General features: G+C 46.5%; 1 protein-coding gene across 3 annotated transcripts in view; it reads left to right on the forward strand.

Annotated features, from left to right (window-relative positions):
* LOC147708002 (uncharacterized) overlaps positions 1-21,822 on the forward strand; it is a 507,148-nt gene that overhangs the window by 416,471 nt on the left and 68,855 nt on the right. For all 3 annotated transcript variants that reach the window (XM_086926813.1, XM_086926814.1, XM_086926815.1), the window contains 2 exons: positions 14,700-14,865; positions 20,587-20,802. In XM_086926813.1, coding sequence (XP_086782939.1) covers positions 14,700-14,865; positions 20,587-20,802 — 382 coding nt within the window. The remainder of the gene's footprint in view (positions 1-14,699; positions 14,866-20,586; positions 20,803-21,822) is intronic.

A 21,822-nucleotide genomic window follows, 5' to 3' on the forward strand; every position in this document is an offset into this window, starting at 1 on the left:
ACTAAGCAGCTATTTCTGCGTAATGTTAAAAACATCAACAAATACCTATTTTTGGGCAATTCCGTTGTTTAGTTACAGCCTTAAAACTGATGCCCTACCGTGAAGTGATTGGTTAACACTAAACTACCTCTATTTTTGTTATCATTAACCTGTAGACAGTTGTGGTGTCATATTAAGGACACACATGCGCTGAGCATTTTAATGAATTAAATGCAGGCATATTTAGTAGTTAAAAGTAAATCTGAAGATTTTCTTTACATTTCTACATTTTACATTTCTACATTTTCTGATGCCACTACAGTATTCATATCTATGTGTAAACACCAGTAAAGGAATTTAACGTATAAAAAAGGATAGAGATATTAATCTGAGAAGAAAGAGCATGCATTTTCTTTCATTTTTTTTACTAAATAAACCTAAAAAGTTTGGAAGGAGATACAATGCTCTTAAGAATAGTCTATTGAAAAATAGTTTCCACAGGCCTGGGCAATTCCCCACAAAGGACACATTGTCCCCTTGATTTCACCAGATAAAAGCACATGAGAAGAGTGGGGTAATGGGCACATTTAATCTACAGACTCAATTAAACACTCCAGCAACAGGAAACCTACATCGCAAACTTAACTTTTCCATATCCGCAGATTGTGTGATCCTGGGCATATCACTCACTGTACCACTAATCCTTTTTGCCGAAAAGTGCTTTGACGCCTCGTTAGCGGTAGTAAGCATCATATAAATACAATTACTATTACATAGAATTCAGTTTGCAGTCCGTTGGAAAATGTATTATAAGTAAATAGTCTATTTTTGCCAATGACCGGGTTAAGAACACGTGCAAAAAGAAAGTTGGTAGAAAATTTGTGAATTGTGATCAATTGTGACATAGGACTGCAGCTATTGTTTTGTTTGCTAACTCGGATGTTCCAAGTATGGAGTTTCATATTGTACATATCCTCACGCTTCTCTTTGTATAGGTATCACACCAGTAGTGTCTAAAACTTAACAGAGATAGCAATAAGATATATTTCATTCCGGATTTGTGTTTAGTTACACATTGATCACAACTCATTGACACAACATCTGAGTGGGAAGGCAGAGTGTGACAGGAGATGTTCCATTAAACTTAAAACTGAAGGGGTGAGCCGGTCATCAGACACACCATCGGAGTACACTCTCGAACCCAATTGTGGCTCGAGGTCTGGTATGAATCAGTGAACGCTATAATTCATCAAAGGACACCGGGAATGGACTTTGAGGGAGTAGCCATTGCAGATAGGCCATTTAGGATGAGAGGATGTGGCATAACATCAGAGCGGCCGACTTTTGAACTGGTTCGAGTCTTGGGGTGGGCTCAACATCCTGTGATTTTGGGCAAATCACTTAGGGGCCAAAAGTTCGATGGCCAAAATAGTGCCTCACAAATTGCGAGTCTTGTGCGGCACGCAATTTGTGAGGCGCTATTTCGGATGTACAACAGTACGATTTCCAATGGGGTCGCAAATACAGAGGCTCATGAATATTAATGAGCCTCTCGCAATTTGCGACCCCAATGGGAATGGCATGCCCTCCCAGGTATGGGGGCCTGCTGGGCTCAGCAGACCACCATGTCTGGGACTGATTTGAAATAAAAGCAGTTTTTTTTCAAATGCAGCCCGTTTTCCTTAAAGGAAAACAGGCTGCATTTAAAAAAATAAATACAACTTTTCGTTTCATTTTTTAAGGGCAGGCCTGGGACTAATGCCTGCCCTTAAAAAATGTTTTCCGCTGCAACTCCATTACCACCCTCTTGATCAGGGTGGTAATTTGCAAGAGTATTGCGCACGCAAATGCGGCCGCAAAACCTTTGTACATGAAGTTGCGCTCGCTAATATTAAGGGAACGCCCAATAGCGACTCTCAATACCAAAATAGCGAGTCACAAATGAATTGCAACTCGCTATTTTGGTATTGTACATACCCCTAATAATTTTTGCATGTGCAAACGGGTTCGCAAACTTGTTTGCGCATGCAAAAACCGTCGTACATCTGGTCCTTAATCTCCTCGTACCTACCAAAAAAAATCAATGAGTCGTCGTGTAACGTAACTGGTGCTCATGTATAGCGCTCCAATGACCTTCGGGGTCCAGTTCGCGCTATGTAAAACTCCCCAAAAAAAGAAAAAATACACTGACGTCTGACTGTCATTTGGGACAAGCTGAGTCTATCATGACTCCTGAGCTGGCCTTGAGTGTTCGTCTACTACTACAACTCCAGAAGTGAGCACCAAGTGGAGCAACAAGTGAACTTTGGAGTAGTGTGAGACCTTACCAGAGCAGTACTGTGCCCCTGGTGGTGCCTGAAGGGCCTCCTCTTCCAGCCAGAAGTTGAATCACTTTTAAGAGTGAGACGCTGGACCAGGACCAAAACAAACAATAAGAAGCACGCACGTACATGTGCCGGGCCAGAAACGCTCTGCCTGGGTATCTGAAGGGAAAGCAACATCCTGCCACTCACCTCTTCAACAGCACAGAGCAGCACTGAGGCGTCGTGCAAGGATGAGAGGGGTGCCACTAGACTGCACTGGTGGAGGCGGGCGCAGTAACAAGAGACTGCCTGTCACTGGCTGAGGCAAAAGGTCAAGTCAAGTCAAGTCAAGTCAAAGAATTTATATAGCGCACTACATACCCAGAGGGTCTCAAGGCGCTTAGGGAGGGGAAGAGGATTACTTGTCAAATATCCACGTTTTAAGTTGCTTTCTGAATGCTAGGTGGTTCTGTGTAAGGCGAAGGTAAGTGGGGAGTGAGTTCCATGTTTTAGCAGCCAGGTATGAGAAGGATCTGCCTCCCATGGTTGTCTTGTTGATGCGAGGTACAGTGGCGAGGGCTTGGCTGGAAGAACGTAGTTGGCGGGAGGGGGTGTAGAAGGACAGTCGTGAGTTGAGGCATTCTGGTCCGATGTCGTAGAGTGATTTGTGTGCGTGGGTTAGCAGTCGCAAAGTGATCCTCTTATTGGCGGGTAGCCAGTGGAGGTCTTTCAGGTGACCAGAGATGTGTTCGTTACGCGGGATGTCTAATATGATCCTGGCTGAGGCGTTTTGGATTCGTTGGAGTTTCTTCTGGAGTTTCACGGTAGTACCTGCGTAGAGGGTGTTTCCGTAGTCCAGTCGGCTCGTGACCAGAGCATGGGTGACTGTTTTTCTGGTTTCGGTGGGGATCCAGCGAAATGTTTTTTTGAGCATGCGAAGAATGTTGAAGCAGGATGAGGATACGGCGCTGACTTGTCTATTCATTGAAAGTGAAGAATCCAGGATAACGCCTAGGTTCCGTGCGTGGTCTGTCGGGATGGGTGCTTTTCCAAGGGCTTCCGGCCACCAAGAGTCGTCCCATGCAGAGGGGGATGTATCTAAGATGAGGACTTCTGTTTTATCTGAGTTCAGTTTCAGACGGCTGTGTTTCATCCATTCGGCAACTTCTTTCATTCCTTCGTGTAGGTTAGTTTTGGCGGTGCTGGGGTCATTGGTGAGAGATAGGATCAGTTGAGTGTCATCCGCGTAAGAGATGATGTTGAGGTTGTGTTGGCGTGCGATGGCCGCGAGGGGGCTCATGTATACGTTGAAGAGGGTGGGACTGAGTGAGGATCCTTGTGGTACGCCACAGATGACTTCAGTGGCCTCGGACTTGAATGGTGGAAGGCGGACTCTCTGGGTTCTTCCGGTGAGGAACGAGGTGATCCATTCAAGTGCTTTTCCTTGTATTCCGATGTTTCTGAGGCGTTGTAAAAGGGTGCTGTGGCAGACTGTGTCGAAGGCTGCAGAGAGGTCGAGGAGGATGAGGGCGACTGTGTCTCCATTGTCCAGTAGTGTTCGAATGTTGTCTGTGGCTGCGATGAGGGCGGTCTCAGTGCTGTGTTTTGCTCGGAAGCCAGATTGTGAGGATTCAAGGGATTTGTTGGCTTCAAGGAAAGCGGCGAGCTGGTTGTTGACGGCTTTCTCGATGACTTTGGCCGGGAAAGGAAGGAGTGATATTGGGCGGTAATTTTTGAGTTCGGTGGGGTCCGCTGTGGGTTTTTTCAGAAGGGCGGTGAGTTCAGCGTGTTTCCAGCTTTCCGGGAAGGTGGCGGAGTTGAAGGAGCAGTTGATGACGTCTCGGAGGTGCGGTGCTATGACGGAGTCTGCTTTGTTGAAGATGTGGTGAGGACATGGGTCTGTGGGGGATCCTGAGTGGATGGAGTTCATCAGGCGGATGGTGTCCTCAGTGGAGATTGGGTTCCAGTCGTTAAGGGTGTTCAAGGGGGGAGAATGTTCATCATATGGTTGGGTGGGTTGGTCTCCGGGTTGGTTGTCGAAGCTGTTGTGGATGTCTGCAATTTTGTTGTGGAAGAATGAGGCTAGGGAGTCGCAGAGGGCTTGAGAGGGGGTGATGTCGTTGGAGTTGGCCGAGGGATTGGTAAATTCCTTGACGATGTTGAAAAGTTCCTTGCTGTTGTGGGCGTTGTTGTCTAGTCGATCCTTGAATGCTGCTTTCTTGGCCTTTCGGATTAGTTGGTGGTGTGAGCGGGTGGCGTTTTTGAAGGCGTCCTTGGTGCTAGTGGTTGGGTCTTTTTTCCAGGCCTTTTCAAGGGAGCGGCAGAGTTTCTTGGACTTCTTAAGATCATCGTTGAACCATGAGGCCTTCTTGCTGCCAGGTTTGCTTTGACGTTTTTTCAGTGGTGCTAAGGTGTCGGCGGTGTTGGATAACCATAGGGTGAAGTTGGTGGCGGCTTGGTCTGGGTTAGAAGAGTGGGCTGGGGTGTTTAGAAGGAGCGATGAGGAGATCTGGTCGATGGTGATTTTGTTCCAGTTTCTTTGCAGAGTTGGTTGGAGGTGGTTGATGGGTTTCGGCTTGTTGTAGGTGAAGTGAACGCAGCTGTGGTCAGTCCAGAGGAGATCCGTAGTATGGCTGAAGGAGACATGATTGCTGGAGGTGAAGATGGGGTCGAGTGTGTGACCTGCGATGTGGGTGGGGGAAGTGACCAGTTGTTTAAGTCCGAGGTTGGCGAGGTTGTCCAAGAGGGTGGTGGTGTTGCGGTCGTTGTTCTTTTCAAGGTGAAAGTTGAGGTCTCCCAGAAGGATGTAATCTTTGGAGGGGAGCGCGTGTGGAGTGATGAAGTCCGTGATGTCTTCACTGAATTTTGCGCGGGGTCCTGGTGGTCTGTAGAGGAGGGTGCCTCTGAGTGTGGTCAAGACACTGTAGCGTGGTCACAGTGAGTGGCGCCTTGGCCTTCAAACAACAAGCTCGAAGATAATCGACAAAGTCAGTTATAAATTAAAATGATACTTATTGGTTCATTTCAACAGTGTATGGGGTCCTTTTATAGATTTACGCTAATTTGGTTTACGTTTGATACTCACGATGCCCATGGGTTTACATGAGGGATTTTAGTTCTGAATGTATATATTTATGTATTTCTTGTGAGTAAGCATTTATTATTCTTGTTATATTATTTACTTTTTCAATGTTTGAAACAGTGATAATAGTACTATTTTTTTATTCTTTGATGTCATTTTCTCTCTTTTCTCCATCTTCTCCAGTGTTTCATTGTATTGCATATTTGATTTATGAACATAATGTTTTTTTCTGTTTTTGGACTGATTTGTAAAAGTTATTCAATGTTTGTGTACTTTTTAACACATTTTAATAATGAATTGTGTCAAAAGAATACCTCAACAAGTGACAAGGCGCCGCCTACGGATCCACGTGAATGTACTCACGTTGCAGATTTAACTGTTTTTAGCACCACAAACCATTACATGCACTGAGAGACCACGTGATATGAGACATTGAGCTGCGGCTGGGTGCGGCTGATTGTAGTGAGCCCCCGGTCCGCACTACGCCTTAATTTAAAAAATGAAATCTGTAAAGTCTTACACAGTGGAGATGTCAGAATTTAATGCAGCATGTTCTTCGGGCACTTCCACACACTGCCAGCAAAAAGCGCGGCCTGCTTAAATGCACCACACTGCAGCCTCCTTGAGCATGCCTCGCTGGGTGGTTCTGAGGTGCTATAAATGCGTGACTAATGTATTTTACTGCAGTGATGAGCACAGCAGCACTAACATGTGTTAGTCTAACCCCTGATGCGTGGTACTTAGCAGGGCTGGATCAGAAATGGGTCAGCTGCCCGTGATCACACACACCAGGGTATGTTATAATTAAACCTGACAAAATGTTATGTCCATGGCAGTGGGAGAGACTTACTTTGAAGTCTTCTAACAAAACACAGAAGCTCAACACAAACTGTAAAATGTTATAGACTATGAGAAATTGGGTTGTTGGTTCATTGGGGTGTGAGCCCTTGTCAAGCTCAACCCTCTAGTAGCTTGGCACAAAGCAGTCAGGCTTAATTCAGAGGCACTGTATATTTTATTTGTGCTACATTTCAAACAGTAATAAAGTAAAAACACTACACAAAAAGGATCCCACAGCAAGTGAGAAAAATAGAACTTATTTTAATAAATAAAACAAGACCGAAATGACAAAAATCCAATTAATCAGTAGAACCGGAGTTAAGAATTTATAAACATTTTCGGTGAAAAATGCGCCAAAAAGCAGAAAGTACCACGTTGGTCACGTTGGACAGGGGGAAAGTCACAAGTACATGCCAATTGCGATGGAGCGCGGGCCGGCTTTAGGGACCCAGTTAGGCCAGCTGAACCATGTACCTTAAATCCTGGTTCGCGGAGCGTTGCGAGGATCCGCATCAAAGATGCATTGCACGGCTGAAGCGATGCGTGGGTTCCGAGATACAGTGAAGAACCGGGTTTTAGAACCCAGCGGCGCCAGGGGCGCGCCCAATGTCTTCGGGTTCACCTGTCTTAGAATACAGAGACACTGGATACTCCTCGGTGATGTCAAAGATCACATTTATTGGCTGCAACCAGGAACAGAAGTCTACGATGCACGACACGGGTGGTTCGTCAGAGACTGCACAATTTCAGTATTGCGAGACATTGTCTTTTATGCCAAAAATCACATTCCTGACTAGCAACAATTATTTACAAACTGTCCAATCACCAAGTGACATTTCATAAGGTATCGCATAACGACAAGCCCGCTTTTCAGTTGTCCAGCCCATCATCAATTACGAGGCAAACCCAACATTCTTGCTCGGACAGGCCGGACAAACCCATAAAAAAACCTCAACCCAAACCATAAATAGGCCATAAAAGAAGGAACAGAAACAGATGAGAAGCAAGATAGGAGGGTGTGTGCGTGTACCATAAACTCAGCAATGTCCTGCTCTTTGATCTCTATCTTGACCAGCTGCCGAACAAGGAACTGGCTCAACAAGGTTAGCTTCGGGCAATGGAGTCAGTTCGCTCAGGTCACACAGAAGTCAGCCAAAGGTGTACGTGTCCTAAAGACTTGCTCGGCCGTAGTCATCGGCCTATGTGAGGGCAACCACAAAATGGCTGCCGTACACAAAATGGAACCCGAAGGTTCGGAAGGAAATCCCTGAATACACAGTGAATCCATCAATCGAACATGACGAAAACACTCTTACATACCGCACTCGTCATTTGCGGTCTGCTGATACCAAAATCGTCACGATACGACGACCTTTATTGAACGGGTTCAGAATCACGGAACCTCAACAGTGAGGCAGTGATGCAAGGCCTTGCCTCGGCTTCAAGGTTCCCGTCAACCGGACTTGCATTGCAAAGACTAGCGGCAAAGATGCAGCACATAGTTGGGGTAATGCGTTGGTTCCAGAGAGCTGCAAGGCTGCAACGCCAAGTCCTGTTTGGTCATCAAGTCTGACGTCAACAAAGGATGTGAGGGCTTGCACAGAGGATGCGTTGCACAGTGGCGCTTCCATTGGACATCGGAGGCGATGCAGGTCTTTGCAACATGTCCAATCCATGCAGCAGCGAAGATGCCTTGGTTCTGCTTGGGTTTGCTCTCCGCAGCAGAAAAGATTTGTCGGTTCCACTGCAACCAACCAGGCTGGCAGAGCACCTTAGGGTTCCTTCCAAGGGTTCAGGACTGGGGAGGCACCACTTTGCAAGGTAGCCTCATGGATGGCAGAGTCCATGTACAGGTGCAAGGTTGTTGAAAGCCTGTTGTGTCCCTAAGGCTTCCAGTAATGGCTGGCAGGGACCAGGGGTGGCAAAGAGGGAGTGGGGGCAAAATATAAAAAAAATAGCAAAACACTTACCTCCGTCCTCACAGCCTCTGGCTGCCAAATTTCCTCCATTGCTCTAACCCGGAACCAGAAAGCAGCAGGAAGCACCCAGTTTGGGCTCCCAGGCTCCCCTAAGCCAATCATAACGCTGCAATGCAGCATTGTGCTTGGTTTGAGTGGCGTGATTTGGTGCTAAGACAAGGACAGGGAGCTTGAGCATGTTCTACACCAGGCTGTGTAATGCAGCCTGGTTGGGAACATGCTAAGTGCGCTTAACTGTATGGTCAGACCCAGACAGCCGGTCAAGCAGTCATGTTCACTTAGGGGCCGATTTCGATGTCATCGGCCAGGAGCTGTAACCGACCGACCTGCTGTCTTCGGTTACAGCCCTGCTAGTACGATTTGTATACTTAGCAATACAAGCATGCATTCCGAGCGGAATGCATGTCTGCATTGCTGAAAGCAGGGGTGCAGTTCATCCCTGCACCCTGTGGCTGGCACACCAAGGTGCCTGCCACCGGGTGCAGGGATCAAGGGAGGGGCACCTTAGGTGCCCCCAGGCTGCCATCCGGCAGCCTCACACCCATGGGGGCCCTGCTGGGGGCCCCCAGAGACAGCTTCCAACTGCCTTTTCATGCCAGACACACCGGCATGAAAAGGCAGTGAAAAGCTGCCATCGTACTCCCTCGGTCGTAAAGAGGCGACCGGGGGAGTACTGAGGGATTTCCAGACTGTGGACAGGCTCTCTGAGCCTGTCGTCCGGAATCCGGAAATCTGAGTCGGATTCCTTTCCGACCGAGCCCATCAGAATGGCTCGGTCGGAAAGGAATCCGTCTGGCACTGACGGATTCGGTCGGAAGGTCTCCGAACATGGTTCGGAGCCCTTTCGGCCGAAATCGGAATCGACCCCTTAGTGTGCACAAACCACTCCTCCCCCTGTGGCACCAGCTCCACTCCGCCCTAACCCAGCCCGACTTACAAAAAATAAAATGATGATAACTAAGTTATTGTCATTTATTTTTCCTGCTCTGAGAGCAGTGGGACGATGCTCCTCCGCCTTAGCTGAGGAGCCGCCCCTAAAGGCTTCTTATCAGAAGCCAGCCACCTAGTTCTTAGAGCACTCTGGGTTCTGGGTTCAAGAGATATAGGTCCAATCTTTCATACCCAGGCAAGAGGACAGCAATTCCTTCAGGGCAGCAGTGCAGCAGAGTGGCAGTCCTTTTAGGAGCATAGCCTACTCAAGTATAAGTGGGGCTGAGTCCAGCGCCCCCTCCCATCCTGTCAGTGATGGCCCATCCAGTCACACAATCTTCCCATTGTGTGTGACTGTCGACGGGGAATACAGAAAGTCCAGCTGTCACCCACACCCAGTCATGAGACCCAGAAACAGGCTGCAGGCATCAAATGGCTTAGGCAAGAAAATGCCACGTTTCTATAAACTGTAAGGTAATTCTAATGTTATCTTATAGGAGAGGTAGGCCTTGTGGTAGTGAAGAATAACTAAGAGTTTATTACTATTAGGACATGTAAAACCTAACAGTACCTGTCCTCCTTTTTAAATGCATTGCACCCTGTCCTCTGTGCTGTTCTGGGCCTACCCTAGCAGTGACTTACATGTATAAACAAGCATTTATAATGCAATGGTCTCTGCATCAATAAAGGTAGAGCTATTGGCATTGCTCATGACATTTCTTTTTTTTTTTTTAAATCATAAATAAATGGAATTGTCATTTACATTGCCAATAGCTTAATAGTTAAATAAATGGCATTGTCATTTACAATGCCAATAGCTACACACCTACACAGAGCCACCCTCACACAGACAGAGCCACCCACACATAGAGCCACCTACAACAAAAAGCTATCCACACAGAGCCACACACACACACACACACACACACACAGAGCCACACACACAGAACACATTCCATTATTGCACATGGGGATGCCTGATATGCCCAGATACAACAGTCGTTTTTGTCACAGGGAATGCACGATTGCCCCCACTACTACTACTAAATCGGTTCTATGGTTGCAAGAAGTGACATGTAATATAGCCCGATCGGTTATGGTATAAAAGTAATCTCTTGAAAATGGCTCAGTGGGACATATTAGTTGTTGCTACCCACGAGATGCGGTAACCCACGAGATGCGGTCTCACCCATCCCTCAATTGTTGCGACACTAGACCTACGTGTGCCAGCACAACCGACAACTTGTAATGTGCCCGCATACTGCGCCACACACCGCTGACTAACTGATTCCCAAAATCCCAGCGCACACTAACGAACGGAGTCTCAGGAGGGATAAGAACCCTGCAGTTTCAACACATCAGACCCCATTACACATATGAAGCGGTTACAGGCTGCAGAAGTCTCTAATTACCTAAAACAAATCCGGAAGCAGGTCACAGAGCCTTGACATCAGATTACCTTTTGAGCACCAAATCGGCTTTAATGATTGTCTCATCAGGGCAGATCTCACTGCCCTGTCCTGCCACCGGCAGCCACTTTGTTGCGCAATTGTCAACCCCTGCTAGCAGCCGAAGATGCGATACAAAACACACAAACACACCTCAACCTGCGGGGTCAACACCCACCAGAGTCGCACTCTGCAGAAAAATGAATAGAAATTAAAGCCAACGGAGTCTCAGGAGGGATAAGAACCCTGCAGTTTCAACACATCAGACCCCATTACACATACAGCGGTTACAGGCTGCAGAAGTCTCTAAGGACCTAAAACAAATCTGGGAGCAGATCACGGAGCCTTGACATCAGATTACCTTTTGAGCGCCAAATCGGCTTTAACAATTGTCTCATCAGGGCGGATCTCACTGCCCTGTCCTGCCACCGGCAGCCACTTTGTTGCGGAATTGTAAACCCCTGCTAGCAGCCGAAGATGCGATACAAAACACACAAACACACCTCAACCTGCGGTGTCAACACCCACCAGAGTCGCACTCTGCAGAAAAATGAATAGGAATTAAAGTGTGGGTTCAAAGACCCGGCAAGAAGTTGCAGATCGCACATCCCCAGGGCTGCGTGACAGAGTGAAGGCAAACAGCCAAATGCACGGCCCTGGCGTGGTGCACACCGCGCAGAGAGCACGCTGTCATCAGCGCTCAAGAGGTTGTATTAAAGAAGCGCTATAAAGCTGGGGCTGTAAAACACCTGTCCAAAGGATGGGCACCACCCTGGCTGCCCCTCTCCAACCCAGGATAAATAGAAGGCAGAGCTACGTACGGTGTGCACGGCCCTCCTCGGAGCCCGTCCTTCCATGGTGGCGAATGCAGCACGGAGTGCCCTTGGCGGAGGCGCACAGTAACCAGAGCCACCTCCCGGGGCTCTCGGGGGCGGCGCAGTGCGCACAGGCCTGCCTGCCTGCCTCCTGCCTGCGGATGCTGGGTTGTCAGGAGCCCGTAGAGCACCGTGCAGGAGGTGGCCAATTACTGCCGCCGAGGGCGGGAGGCTTCCAACGCAATAAATGTCCACAAAGACACGGGCAGCGGGGTCACAGCAGAGGCGCATTTGGGAACGCGGCGTGCCTCCGATTCCAGCAGAGAGGGCCAAACAAGGAGACGGCAAAAGGAGAATGAAAAGAACTGGATCGAAAACTAGTATGAACACGGAGCATACAGCAATAAAGTTTAGACGTGGCATAGTAGACCGATTCAGGCAATGGTATTCGAGTAGGTTTAACAATTGAAGCCAGTTATTATATAAAACAAGCAGTGGGAACAACAAACGCCCCAAGCTCGCGCTCAAAAAAACTAAATGGCGGCCGCAAACGTTCGAACATTTTCGGATTTGGGGGCGTGTTTTGGCGTTCTGAGTGACGGATGATGTCACAGGTGGAAAGAACGCCAAAAACACGCCCCCGAATCCAAAAGAGACGGAGCTTGATTGGAGTAATGCCCCTCTCCTCCAATGGCTGGCCTCTGTTTAGGAAGCCAGCCAATGGAGGAGAGATGGAGGAGAGAGGCGGGTTCAAGCTCCGTCTAAAAAACATTAATTCTACGACCAAAGACTGCGCAAGCGCAGCCTTTAGGTCCTCGACCTAAAAACGTTTACAAAGCAATTAGAGTGCTCATAGGCAAGACCCACAGCTTTGTCAATGCTTGTTTGCATTTCTCAGTCCTTATGCGGCACTATCTGTATGGCCTTGATGCAGCATGGTTTTAGCGGTCGGTGTGGATAACAAATCACAACGGAGAGCATAAATAGAATAGGCACTCTTTAAATACCTGCATGTAACTTGCAGTGTGCATGACCGTGCTAAAAATAAATAAAAGAATAAATATAGACTGTCCACATAAACTGAAATTCGGTTTCAGGGAAAGAATATGTGCCCCGTCGTTTCCTTTACAATCAAGCTTTACAAAAAATGCACATCACTAGTGGCTTTCTTGTTTTGTCATTAACTCACGTGCTAGGCCTAGTATGACCACTTGCTGGCAGTAGAGTAACACGTGAAGACGACGGAGCCTTTTAGCCTCTCCTTGTTGCTTCGCTTAGCTTGTCACCTGAATAAAACCCTAGAAACGCTGCTGCCCGGCTGTCCGCTCAGGCGCTGCCCAGATTGTTTCAGGTATCTGTCTGAGCCACGGGTCGGGGCCCGAAGATAGGGGAGCCTGGCTGGGGTTTCCCTTCGTTTACTTGGAGGTCATTTTGTGTTCTATTTATCGAAGCACTATACATTCTAGTCACACTCCCTAAATTGTCGTAATAAAATGTTATATTTATTTTTCCAAACTACCCGCTCCTCAGGTCTCTTCCTAAGGAGGAGTAGGGGATGTAGGTAGTCTGGTTGGGTTGGGGGGTCGGGGTGTGTCAGCGCAATAGCTTAATGCGCATTTTGCACAGATCTGCTATAACCCGAGGTTCGCCAATTAAAATGCTAACAGCCCCGGGTTAACTGAGCTGTCAGCCTCCCAAGATCGGAAAAACGAGCTCCAGCGAGTAATTTATAGCGCCACAAAATCACAAGTCTTTGTCAGCACCCTTTCAAAGCAAGGCCTCATTAGAAGTACCCTGGGCTATGTCTTTTTGTATTTTTTCATTTGAATCATTGCATAATTAAAGTCACGGATATGATGCTGATGGACTGAGAAGCCCATTGATGTTGACTCAGTAGAGTCTACGCTGGGAAGAGATCGCTTCGGAGCACCACTTCTCACATCTGTCAGCTGTCTTGTTTGGGAGGTTGCGCAGTGGAGATCATAACATTTTTGGATTCGGGGCATGTTTTGGAGTTCTGAGTGACGGATGAAGTCACAGGTGGAAAGAACGCCAAAAACACGCACCCGAATCCAAAAGAGACGGGGCTTGATTGGAGTGATGCCCCTCTCCTCCAATGGCTGGCCTCCATTTAGGAAGCCAGCCAATGGAGGAGAGATGGAGAAGAGAGGCGGGTTCAAGCCCCGTCTAAAAAACATTAATTCTCCAACCAAAGACTGCGCAAGCGCAGCCTTTAGGTCCTCGACCTAAAAAGGACGGTTTAGGCCTTGCAAAAGGTTTAATTTGCCAGGTCGAAATGGCAATTTAAAACTGCATACACACAAACTGCAATGTCAGGCCTGAGGCATGTTTAAAGGGCTACTTAAGTGAATGGCACAATCAGTGCTGCACGCCCACTCGTAGCATTTAATTTACAGGCCACGGGCACAGATAGTGCCACTTTGCTAGGGACTTACAAGTAAATTAAATATGCCAATTGGGTACAAGCCAATCTAACATGGTTTAAGGAGAGAGTACAAGCACTTTAGCAATGGTTAGCTGTGGTAAAGTGCACAGAAACCTAAGGCCCACAAAAACAAAGTAAGAAAAAATAGAACGTTCGTAGACAAAATGCTAGGTGAAGACCACGCCAAGGTGCCGGGTCTCACATAGATGCTACCGAAAAGATAGTTTCAGGTAGTCATCGAGCTATGAACAAATGATTAATCTTTATTTATGGGATATCATACTTGCTAACAGACATTTGGAAAGAGTAAAGAGGGAGATTTTAAAGACAACATTTCAGGCGGGAGGCAGCTAAAATAAAGCCATTTTTTGTTTTAAAAAGCAGTAGTTGCCCGAGCGGACCGGGCATGTTGGCATGAGTGGGATATAGAGATGCCCAATTTGAGATGAACTATAAACAGATATAAGAACATTAAATAAGTAAAGTGTGAGTATATGGACCTAAATGGCACACCTATCAGGAGAAGTGCTTCCAGGCCAAATGTCTTCAGTGCTCTAGTGCCCCATACTGCTTGGAACAAAAGTGTTGATTTCCCTGGGGGTCTGTCGTTTCACCTCTGCACACACATTTAAAACAAATCAAGTGTCTCCCAAAAAGTTGAAGACCCTCATGCCCTGGGTAGACCACAATATCTTGGGGAGAACCTTTAAAAGAAGTTAAAACCCTGGTAGCTGGAACCACTTGCTGCCCTATAGCCTGGCAGCTGGCGGGGTGGCCACCCTAGAGCCTTTTCTTCTATTTCCTTTGAGATTGCAGTCCTTTCGCCTGATCTTATGTTATACCAATTTTTTTCTCTCTGTTTTTTATTATTTGACAGGGCAAAACTGGGTCAGTTGGAGAAGATTAAGGCAGACGAACTAAGCCGCCTGGAGGAGTTCAAAAAAGAAGAAATGAGAAAACTTCAAATTGAAAAAGAGGAATTAGAAAAGAAAGCAAAAGAAGCAAAAGTCAGCAAAGACAATGAAAAGCATGAGGAACTGCAAGTAAGCATATTCAGCACGTACAGTGGGGTAGGAAAAAAAAGTTCATTCAAACGTTTCTGAATGAACCGTGCAGTTACAAGTAATAGAAGTATACTATTGATATACTTTTAACACTTTATTCAGAAAGCCATCCTGCTGCGCTTCGATGTGTACAAATAAAACGGCAGGAATGTGCCGTATCTACAAGATACCCTGTCCCGGTGCACAAACTGCAGCTTTGTGCCAGCGCAGAGACCCTTGCATCATTTTGCTAGGGTGCCTGCACTGAGGGGATGATTGTTTTTTGTGCAGGAAACAATAATTAAAGGCATTTTCCTCTTTCTTTGCGTGTGGCTGCAGCACGCATAGGAAGAAAAAACCGAGGCGAAATAAGTCTATCTCTTTGTTGCACCTCCTTACGCTGAGTCGGTGATGCGGTGAGTGCAAGATAAGTGTTTTTCTCTTTTTTAAATGTTATTTTCCCTCGTCGTCATCTGTAGACTCCACCCCTCTCCACCCTCCCATGCTTACCTGCACTGGCCGCTCCTGATCGAACAACTCCTGAAACATTCTTGTTGATCTTAGATATAATCAGCCCAGATAAAACATTTTATCAGGATCCAGCAAAGACGATTCCATTCCAGGATTGAGAGTGCACCTTTATTTTTGACAATGTCATGCTGTAGAGATAAGCGCCCATTTTCTGGCTGTGCCACCTGCGTAAGGATCTTAAACTACCTATTGAGAGGCAAAGCTAACTGAGATTGGTTCCAGGTACATACATAGCTATATGGCATTGTGTCAATTGTGATTTCTTTGGAGTTGGTGCACAAAGGATGATGCCACTTGGCAGATACAAACAAACAGCTCGAGCTTTGCTCAGCATTGTGAGTACCTGAAAGGAATAGGTCTGATGACTGTGCCATGATCATGCTGGTAATACTGCGAAGACACAGATATTGCAAGTAGCATGTAACAAGGTCTCCTCTGTTCACAAAAGCAAGAGATGAGGCCAGTGCAAAATTTACACATGCTATCAAATTTCACAAAATCTCAAATGTTGGTTTATGTTACTGACATTTCTCGAAAGTTTACGGTGTGCAATTGTGCATGTTTTTTCCCTGCAGGAAAGCGGTTTGCCCACACAGTGTCTGATGAAAACAGCCTCCTCCTGGTATCTCACAAGACTTTCTTTTTATAATCGGTGTGCAGTCACGTAAAAAAGTAAAGGAAGATACTTCCAAGATATATTTTGCATTGAAAGCATACTTTGCCTGTTTTTCCTAGAATTTCTTGAAATTTCATTAAAGAAAAGAAAAAAAATGTGCACGCCCCTGGCAGAGATGAGGCTGAACACTTTGCAACACTAAGAGGTTAAGGGTCTTATTATGAGTCTGCACCGCCAAGCCCTTGTAGGAACTGCCCGCCAGATCAGGAGTTTTCTCCTGGTCTGGAGGGCGGTTCTTTAGTATTCTCAGGGTGGTGCCTATAAAATAGGCATCGCAATGGGAACGTCAAAGGCAGTACCTGCACGGCATGTACTGCTGCAGTTCATGTTGGGCCCACCTGTGTGCATCCACATGGCGTGAGGCACTCACTCCGATCTGAAAAGTGTGGCTTGAGGAAACTCGTAATATGCTTGGCAGGGCCACAGTGGCCCACCAAGCATATTGCAGCCAGAAGACAGACACGCCACCGCCTGGGATCTCTGATGCCTGGCAGTAGTGGTGGTCCCAGGGTCTCCCAACTGCCCTGTTCCTACTAGGGCGGTCGGAAAAACGCCACCGCTGTGCCCTCCTCGAGTCTTGCGGTCCATAAACTACCAGACTCGTAATAAGCCCCTAAAGCTGTGTTGAAAAATATGGTTCAGATTGTCAAAAGTGACCAGATATTTACCTGACTATCAAGACTATTATGATAATAATTAAGATTAGGAGAGGCTAATATAGCAGAGGGATAATTGACAAATTAGGGATCTGTTTCCAATTGTGGTTGCACCTATGCTTGAAGGAATGGAACATCTTCTCATTTACTGAACATTTGTAAAAGTTACTGTGGGTGAGGATCAAAGGGAGGTATAGGAGAGATGGTACAATTATGGTCACATCATTGTTCAGATCAAAATGTTCATATGCATAAAAATATGAAAAGTCCACAGGTTATCAGCAAGTTTTGATGATAGGATATTAGAGATATTATTTCTATGATCAAAAGTCTAGAAGCCACCTACGTTCGTAAGAGATACAAAGCCAGAGGTAGAAAATGCATGTTGCCACACAGAAATGTGCCAAGCTGAAAATAAGTAGGGATGTGCGAAATTATAACCAGGCCTCGGAGTAATTTAAATTAGCCCTGCTTGACTGTTAAAGTGGTTCACTGAGTTGGCACACCCATATTTATCTATTGGCTGAATTGGCCTTGAGAATAAAATGTCAGCACAAAGCCAACAAGCTAACTGGCAGACATCTTGAACCTGACAAACCCTTGTGGGTGAGTTGTCACCCTTTCCTGGGCAAGCTAGGAGGTTCTGCCTGCTATCTGGCACCCCTGGACTGTGAGACTCAGACTTCCCTGGATAAAACCATGGATTTGCCCACCTCTTACAGGAAACAGTAGCTGTTTAGTCCACAGGAGCATCACACTCACCATGGTCCGACACACCCTGACCCTATTAGGAAAGTTGGCCCTGCATGGTGCCTGGAGCCCTGGATTCACTTGGCTTTCACTGAGGATTACAGGAGCTGCTCAGCCTGTAGGAACCACAGGCTCCTCCCATGTCTGACTTCACCCTTCTGTGGGATCTGCGCTGTGGCAGGGCTTTTACTGGGGATCCTATCTCAACTTCAACCCCCGGAAGGACATGAGAGTTCTCCCAAATTTACAGCCACCATTCCTTGGATAGTGACTGTCACCCCAGTACATCAGCACAGGGGGACCTGCGTCAGTGCCTTAAACCTTGCTGGAGCCTGGGCCTTGGGCGCCCTATCCTGTAGGGAGTGGCGTCCCAGGTGAAAGCCATGGCTTCGCCTACCTCTCTTTTCATGGATTAATGGAGTTGTTCAGCCTGCAAGAGCCCCAGACTCCTCCCTGGTCTGCAGCCACCCTGTTCTAGTATCTGCCCAGTGTCTGGACCTTCTATGGGGTTCTGTCTCCACTCCACACCCTGAGGGGACACAAGAGCCCTCCCCAGTTTGTAGCCCCCATGCCCCAGGTAGTGACTGTCACCTCAGGACATGCGCCCAGTGGTGGCCTAGGTCGGAGCCTTCCACCTTCCTGGAGTCCAGACCTGGAGAGCCAGTGAGGAATAAGCCCTCAGTCAACCCCATCCCTCATCCTTCAGACCTTCCCTGGAAGACGCTTCCCTCTACAATTTAATCCCTCTTGAAATAGGGACTTACAGAACCCCAGAGGTAAAGGGAGGCCCGATCCCCGCAGGCCACGGTTACAGGCCCTGCACCGGGCAGGGCCCTCTTCCCTACATAGGGCAGAGTGGCATTGGACTGTGGAGGAGTCTAGTGCTCTTGCGGCCTGAACAGTTCCCTTAATCCCCGTGTGAGAGGAGGACAAAGCCATTGCTTTCACCTGAGAGGCCCAGTGTCCAAATGCCTGGATTCCTGGCACTGGAAAGGGCCATCCTTCTTACCGGTGGCAGGGTAGTATTGTACCAGAAAGGAGTCTAAGTCCCCTAAAGCCTGAACAGCTCCAGTAATCCCCAGTGAGAGGTGGGTGAAGCCATGGATTTTGACTGAAGGCCTGGTCCCTGCAGGGCAGGGCTTCAGCACCAACCAGAGCCATCTTCCCTACACGGGGAAGGGTGGCATCGGACCAAGGAGGAGTCTGGAGCTCATTCCTCCTGAACAGCTTCTTTAATCCCCTGTGAGAGGCAGACTAAACCAACACTTTCGCCTGGGGTGACCGGTCCCTGAAGGCCGGTGGTGCCAGCCACTCTGTCAGCTGGCAGAGCTTTTTAGCCTGTCCGGGGCAAGGTCATGCCCCACCCACAAGGGTTTGTCAGATTTCAAGATCTCCAGTAGTTAGCTTGTTGGCTTTATGTTGGCAAAAACATCACCAGTGGCATTTCATTCTCAAGACCAATACAGCCTTTAGACAAGTATTGTTGTGCCATCTCGGTCAACCACATCACCCAAATTTAACTTACGTCAGGCTTAAGAAGAAGGTTCTGCAGGATAACTTTTTAATCACACTTTAGTCATCATTTGAAGGAGATATTGATTCTCAATGATAGGCTTACCACTTTTAAGTTTCGGACCATGCTAAGTGACACCCATTGTCCATTAGGGTATGATGGTGGGACAAACAGCACCCAACCTATGTAAATTTGTTGAGAATGCAAAACCCTAACCCACATGGAAAAAAACGAATCACTTCTAATAATTTTTACACTAATTGGGCTATCACCAGATCTTTTATACATGCATTAAAGTGTAGCATAAAAGAATGTGATAGACATTGTTACAGCTGAGTTGGATTAGGTAAGACTGTAAACCTACATTTTTCAAACCTGACATCCAGAAGATTGGATTAAGTCAATGATTTCTTGAAGACTTCAGTTTTAAGATTCCTCCTGACCAAGGCGTAATTTGGTTAATCTGTGATTTGGTGTCTAGGCCATTCCTTAGTTTGAGATTCAACACTCCTAAGAATCAATCAAAGTGTTTCTAAAACTTGAATAGGCAATGCAGTATCAGTTGTTGAGATGTGGAAAAAAGGTCCAGTTAGGAGTGTATTGTGGGGCCATTTTATGTATACATGACAGGACTTTGCTTCAGAAGACCTCATGGCTAATGTATCATCCTGGCTTCTACTGGCTACCACTTGATGCCACTTTTCCGGAATTGTTGTATGCGGTCTAACTTTCACAGATTCAAGAGCAATGTTGAGCTTAGTTTGTGTGCCTTTGGTGATTGTTTATCAGCATCTCTGGGAGGGCTTCATAGATCACATTACAGTAGTATAGATGTCCCATGACCACTCAAGCCAATGAGTGGTCTTAAGGAGCATTTTTGATAGCATGTAGAATTCCAAGTTGACACCCCTAATAACGGCATTGATTTGATGGATGAAAGATAGGTCTAAGTCAATGATAATTCACTAGTTTTTTTACTTTCAAAGTATTGGATAAAGCAGAACAAAGGCTATCAAGCCAATTAAATGGAGAATTGATGCCCTACAAGTAATAAGATGTGTTGCTTTCACCATTTAGACACAGGGAGCTATGTCTTATACAACATTGGATGAGATATAGACATTTGCTGATGCTGGGTCTACAATCTAAGTTGTTTTCTTGCAAGATATATATTTGAATATCATTTCCGTATAATTGAAAGAGTGTCTTATACGCGGCTAGCAATTACCATACAGGGCACATGTAAAAGTTATTAAGAAGTAGGCAAAGAGCAGAGTCCTGGGGGCACCATACCGTAGCATGTGAGAAGAGGATTCTGAGGACCGCAGTATGCTGGTATTTGCCGACAAGTATACTGATGGCTTACCAGAAAAGCACAGGGACACTCACCTACTGTAAGGCTTTTGATGTAACAAGATTTAACAATGTAAGGATAACATTGAAAATATCTGTTTGTTCGTAAAGAATCTTGAAAACGTTCTTGAGTGTGCTTGCTTGCATGGAAACAAATGATGGTGTAGCTAGTTAACCCATACTTGTATACATCATGTGCCTAACATTAAAAAAGTACATATGTCACTTCCATTTTACAACAGATGCTGAAACATCAAATCATTGCACTCCAGGAGGAATTCAGGAGAAACGAATCCCGTTGGTCCTCATCCCACAGCGAGCTCCGAAACCAGGTGGAGGCCCTGACCAAAGAGAACCGGACCCTGCGAGGAGAGCTCAAGGTTGTCGAAAAGCAGAGGGTGGAGGTGGGAAAGAAACCGGAAGTGCTGGATCTGGCGCAGAGTAGACTAGAGTCACCGGTAGGCATGATTTTGATCTCCATTTACATGTTCTCAACATCACACTTCCTGAGATGAGAAAGACTTTGCTGATCTTAAAGGCCTAGGGGCCCGATTCACAAGCCTATGGTTAGACGACAGACTAACTTTACGACTTTCGGTATTCACAAAGGTCATTTACTACTCGTAAATGCCATTTATGAATACTGAAAGTCGTAAAGTTTGCATTTACGAGTAGTAAATGCCCTTTGTGATTACCGAAAGTCGTAAAGTTAGACTTTCATCTAACTTTACCTTTGTGAATATGGCCCATCATAGCTGCATATACAATGAGATCGCTTTCATTATTTGCCTCAGACAATAATGAGACGTTGGTCATCTGTTTCATATAACTTCTGACAGAGAATTGCACTGACACGCTGTTACAATTGTTCATGTGGTTCCCAGTTCACCAATATTGGTGAAATCAGAAGTTGATGGAATGTAAATACTGAGGGGGTAGAGGAGCCAGCAGGTCCACACTTTGCCAAGGGGTATTCGGACTTTGGCATTAAGGATTCCCAGCCATACTGGACATTTTTGAAAATGTAGAGAGCACAAAGGTGAATTTTCCACCGCATTTTTCCGAAGAAATTTGGTGAAAGCTATATATTTAAAAGGCAATTCTGAAGGTGCATTCATTAAGTATTTATTATTTTTATGTGCTTAAAAATGATGTCATGTGCAATATGTGTGTGTTTGTGTTGTGCATTGGCGGCCACTGGCATGGGAAAAATAGTAGGGCAGGGACAAAAAAAATAAAAATTAAAATGTCCCTTTTGCCGCCCACCATCTCGCCGCGCTCCGATGGACAGGATCTGCACACCCAGGCTTCCAGATTCCCCAGCTCCTATCCAGACACTGTTCTTATTTTGGTATCACCCATCATGAGAGAAATGCTGGATTTGGCGGAGCGGGCTGGTTTTGCACTCCAGCTAGAACTGAGAGCCTGTGTCCCTGAGCCCTGCTAATATCTTCAAACAGCCTGGAGATATCTGAGTG

The sequence above is a fragment of the Lissotriton vulgaris genome, chromosome 6 (genome assembly GCF_964263255.1).
Source record: "Lissotriton vulgaris chromosome 6, aLisVul1.2, whole genome shotgun sequence".
NCBI classification, from domain to species: Eukaryota; Metazoa; Chordata; class Amphibia; order Caudata; family Salamandridae; genus Lissotriton; species Lissotriton vulgaris.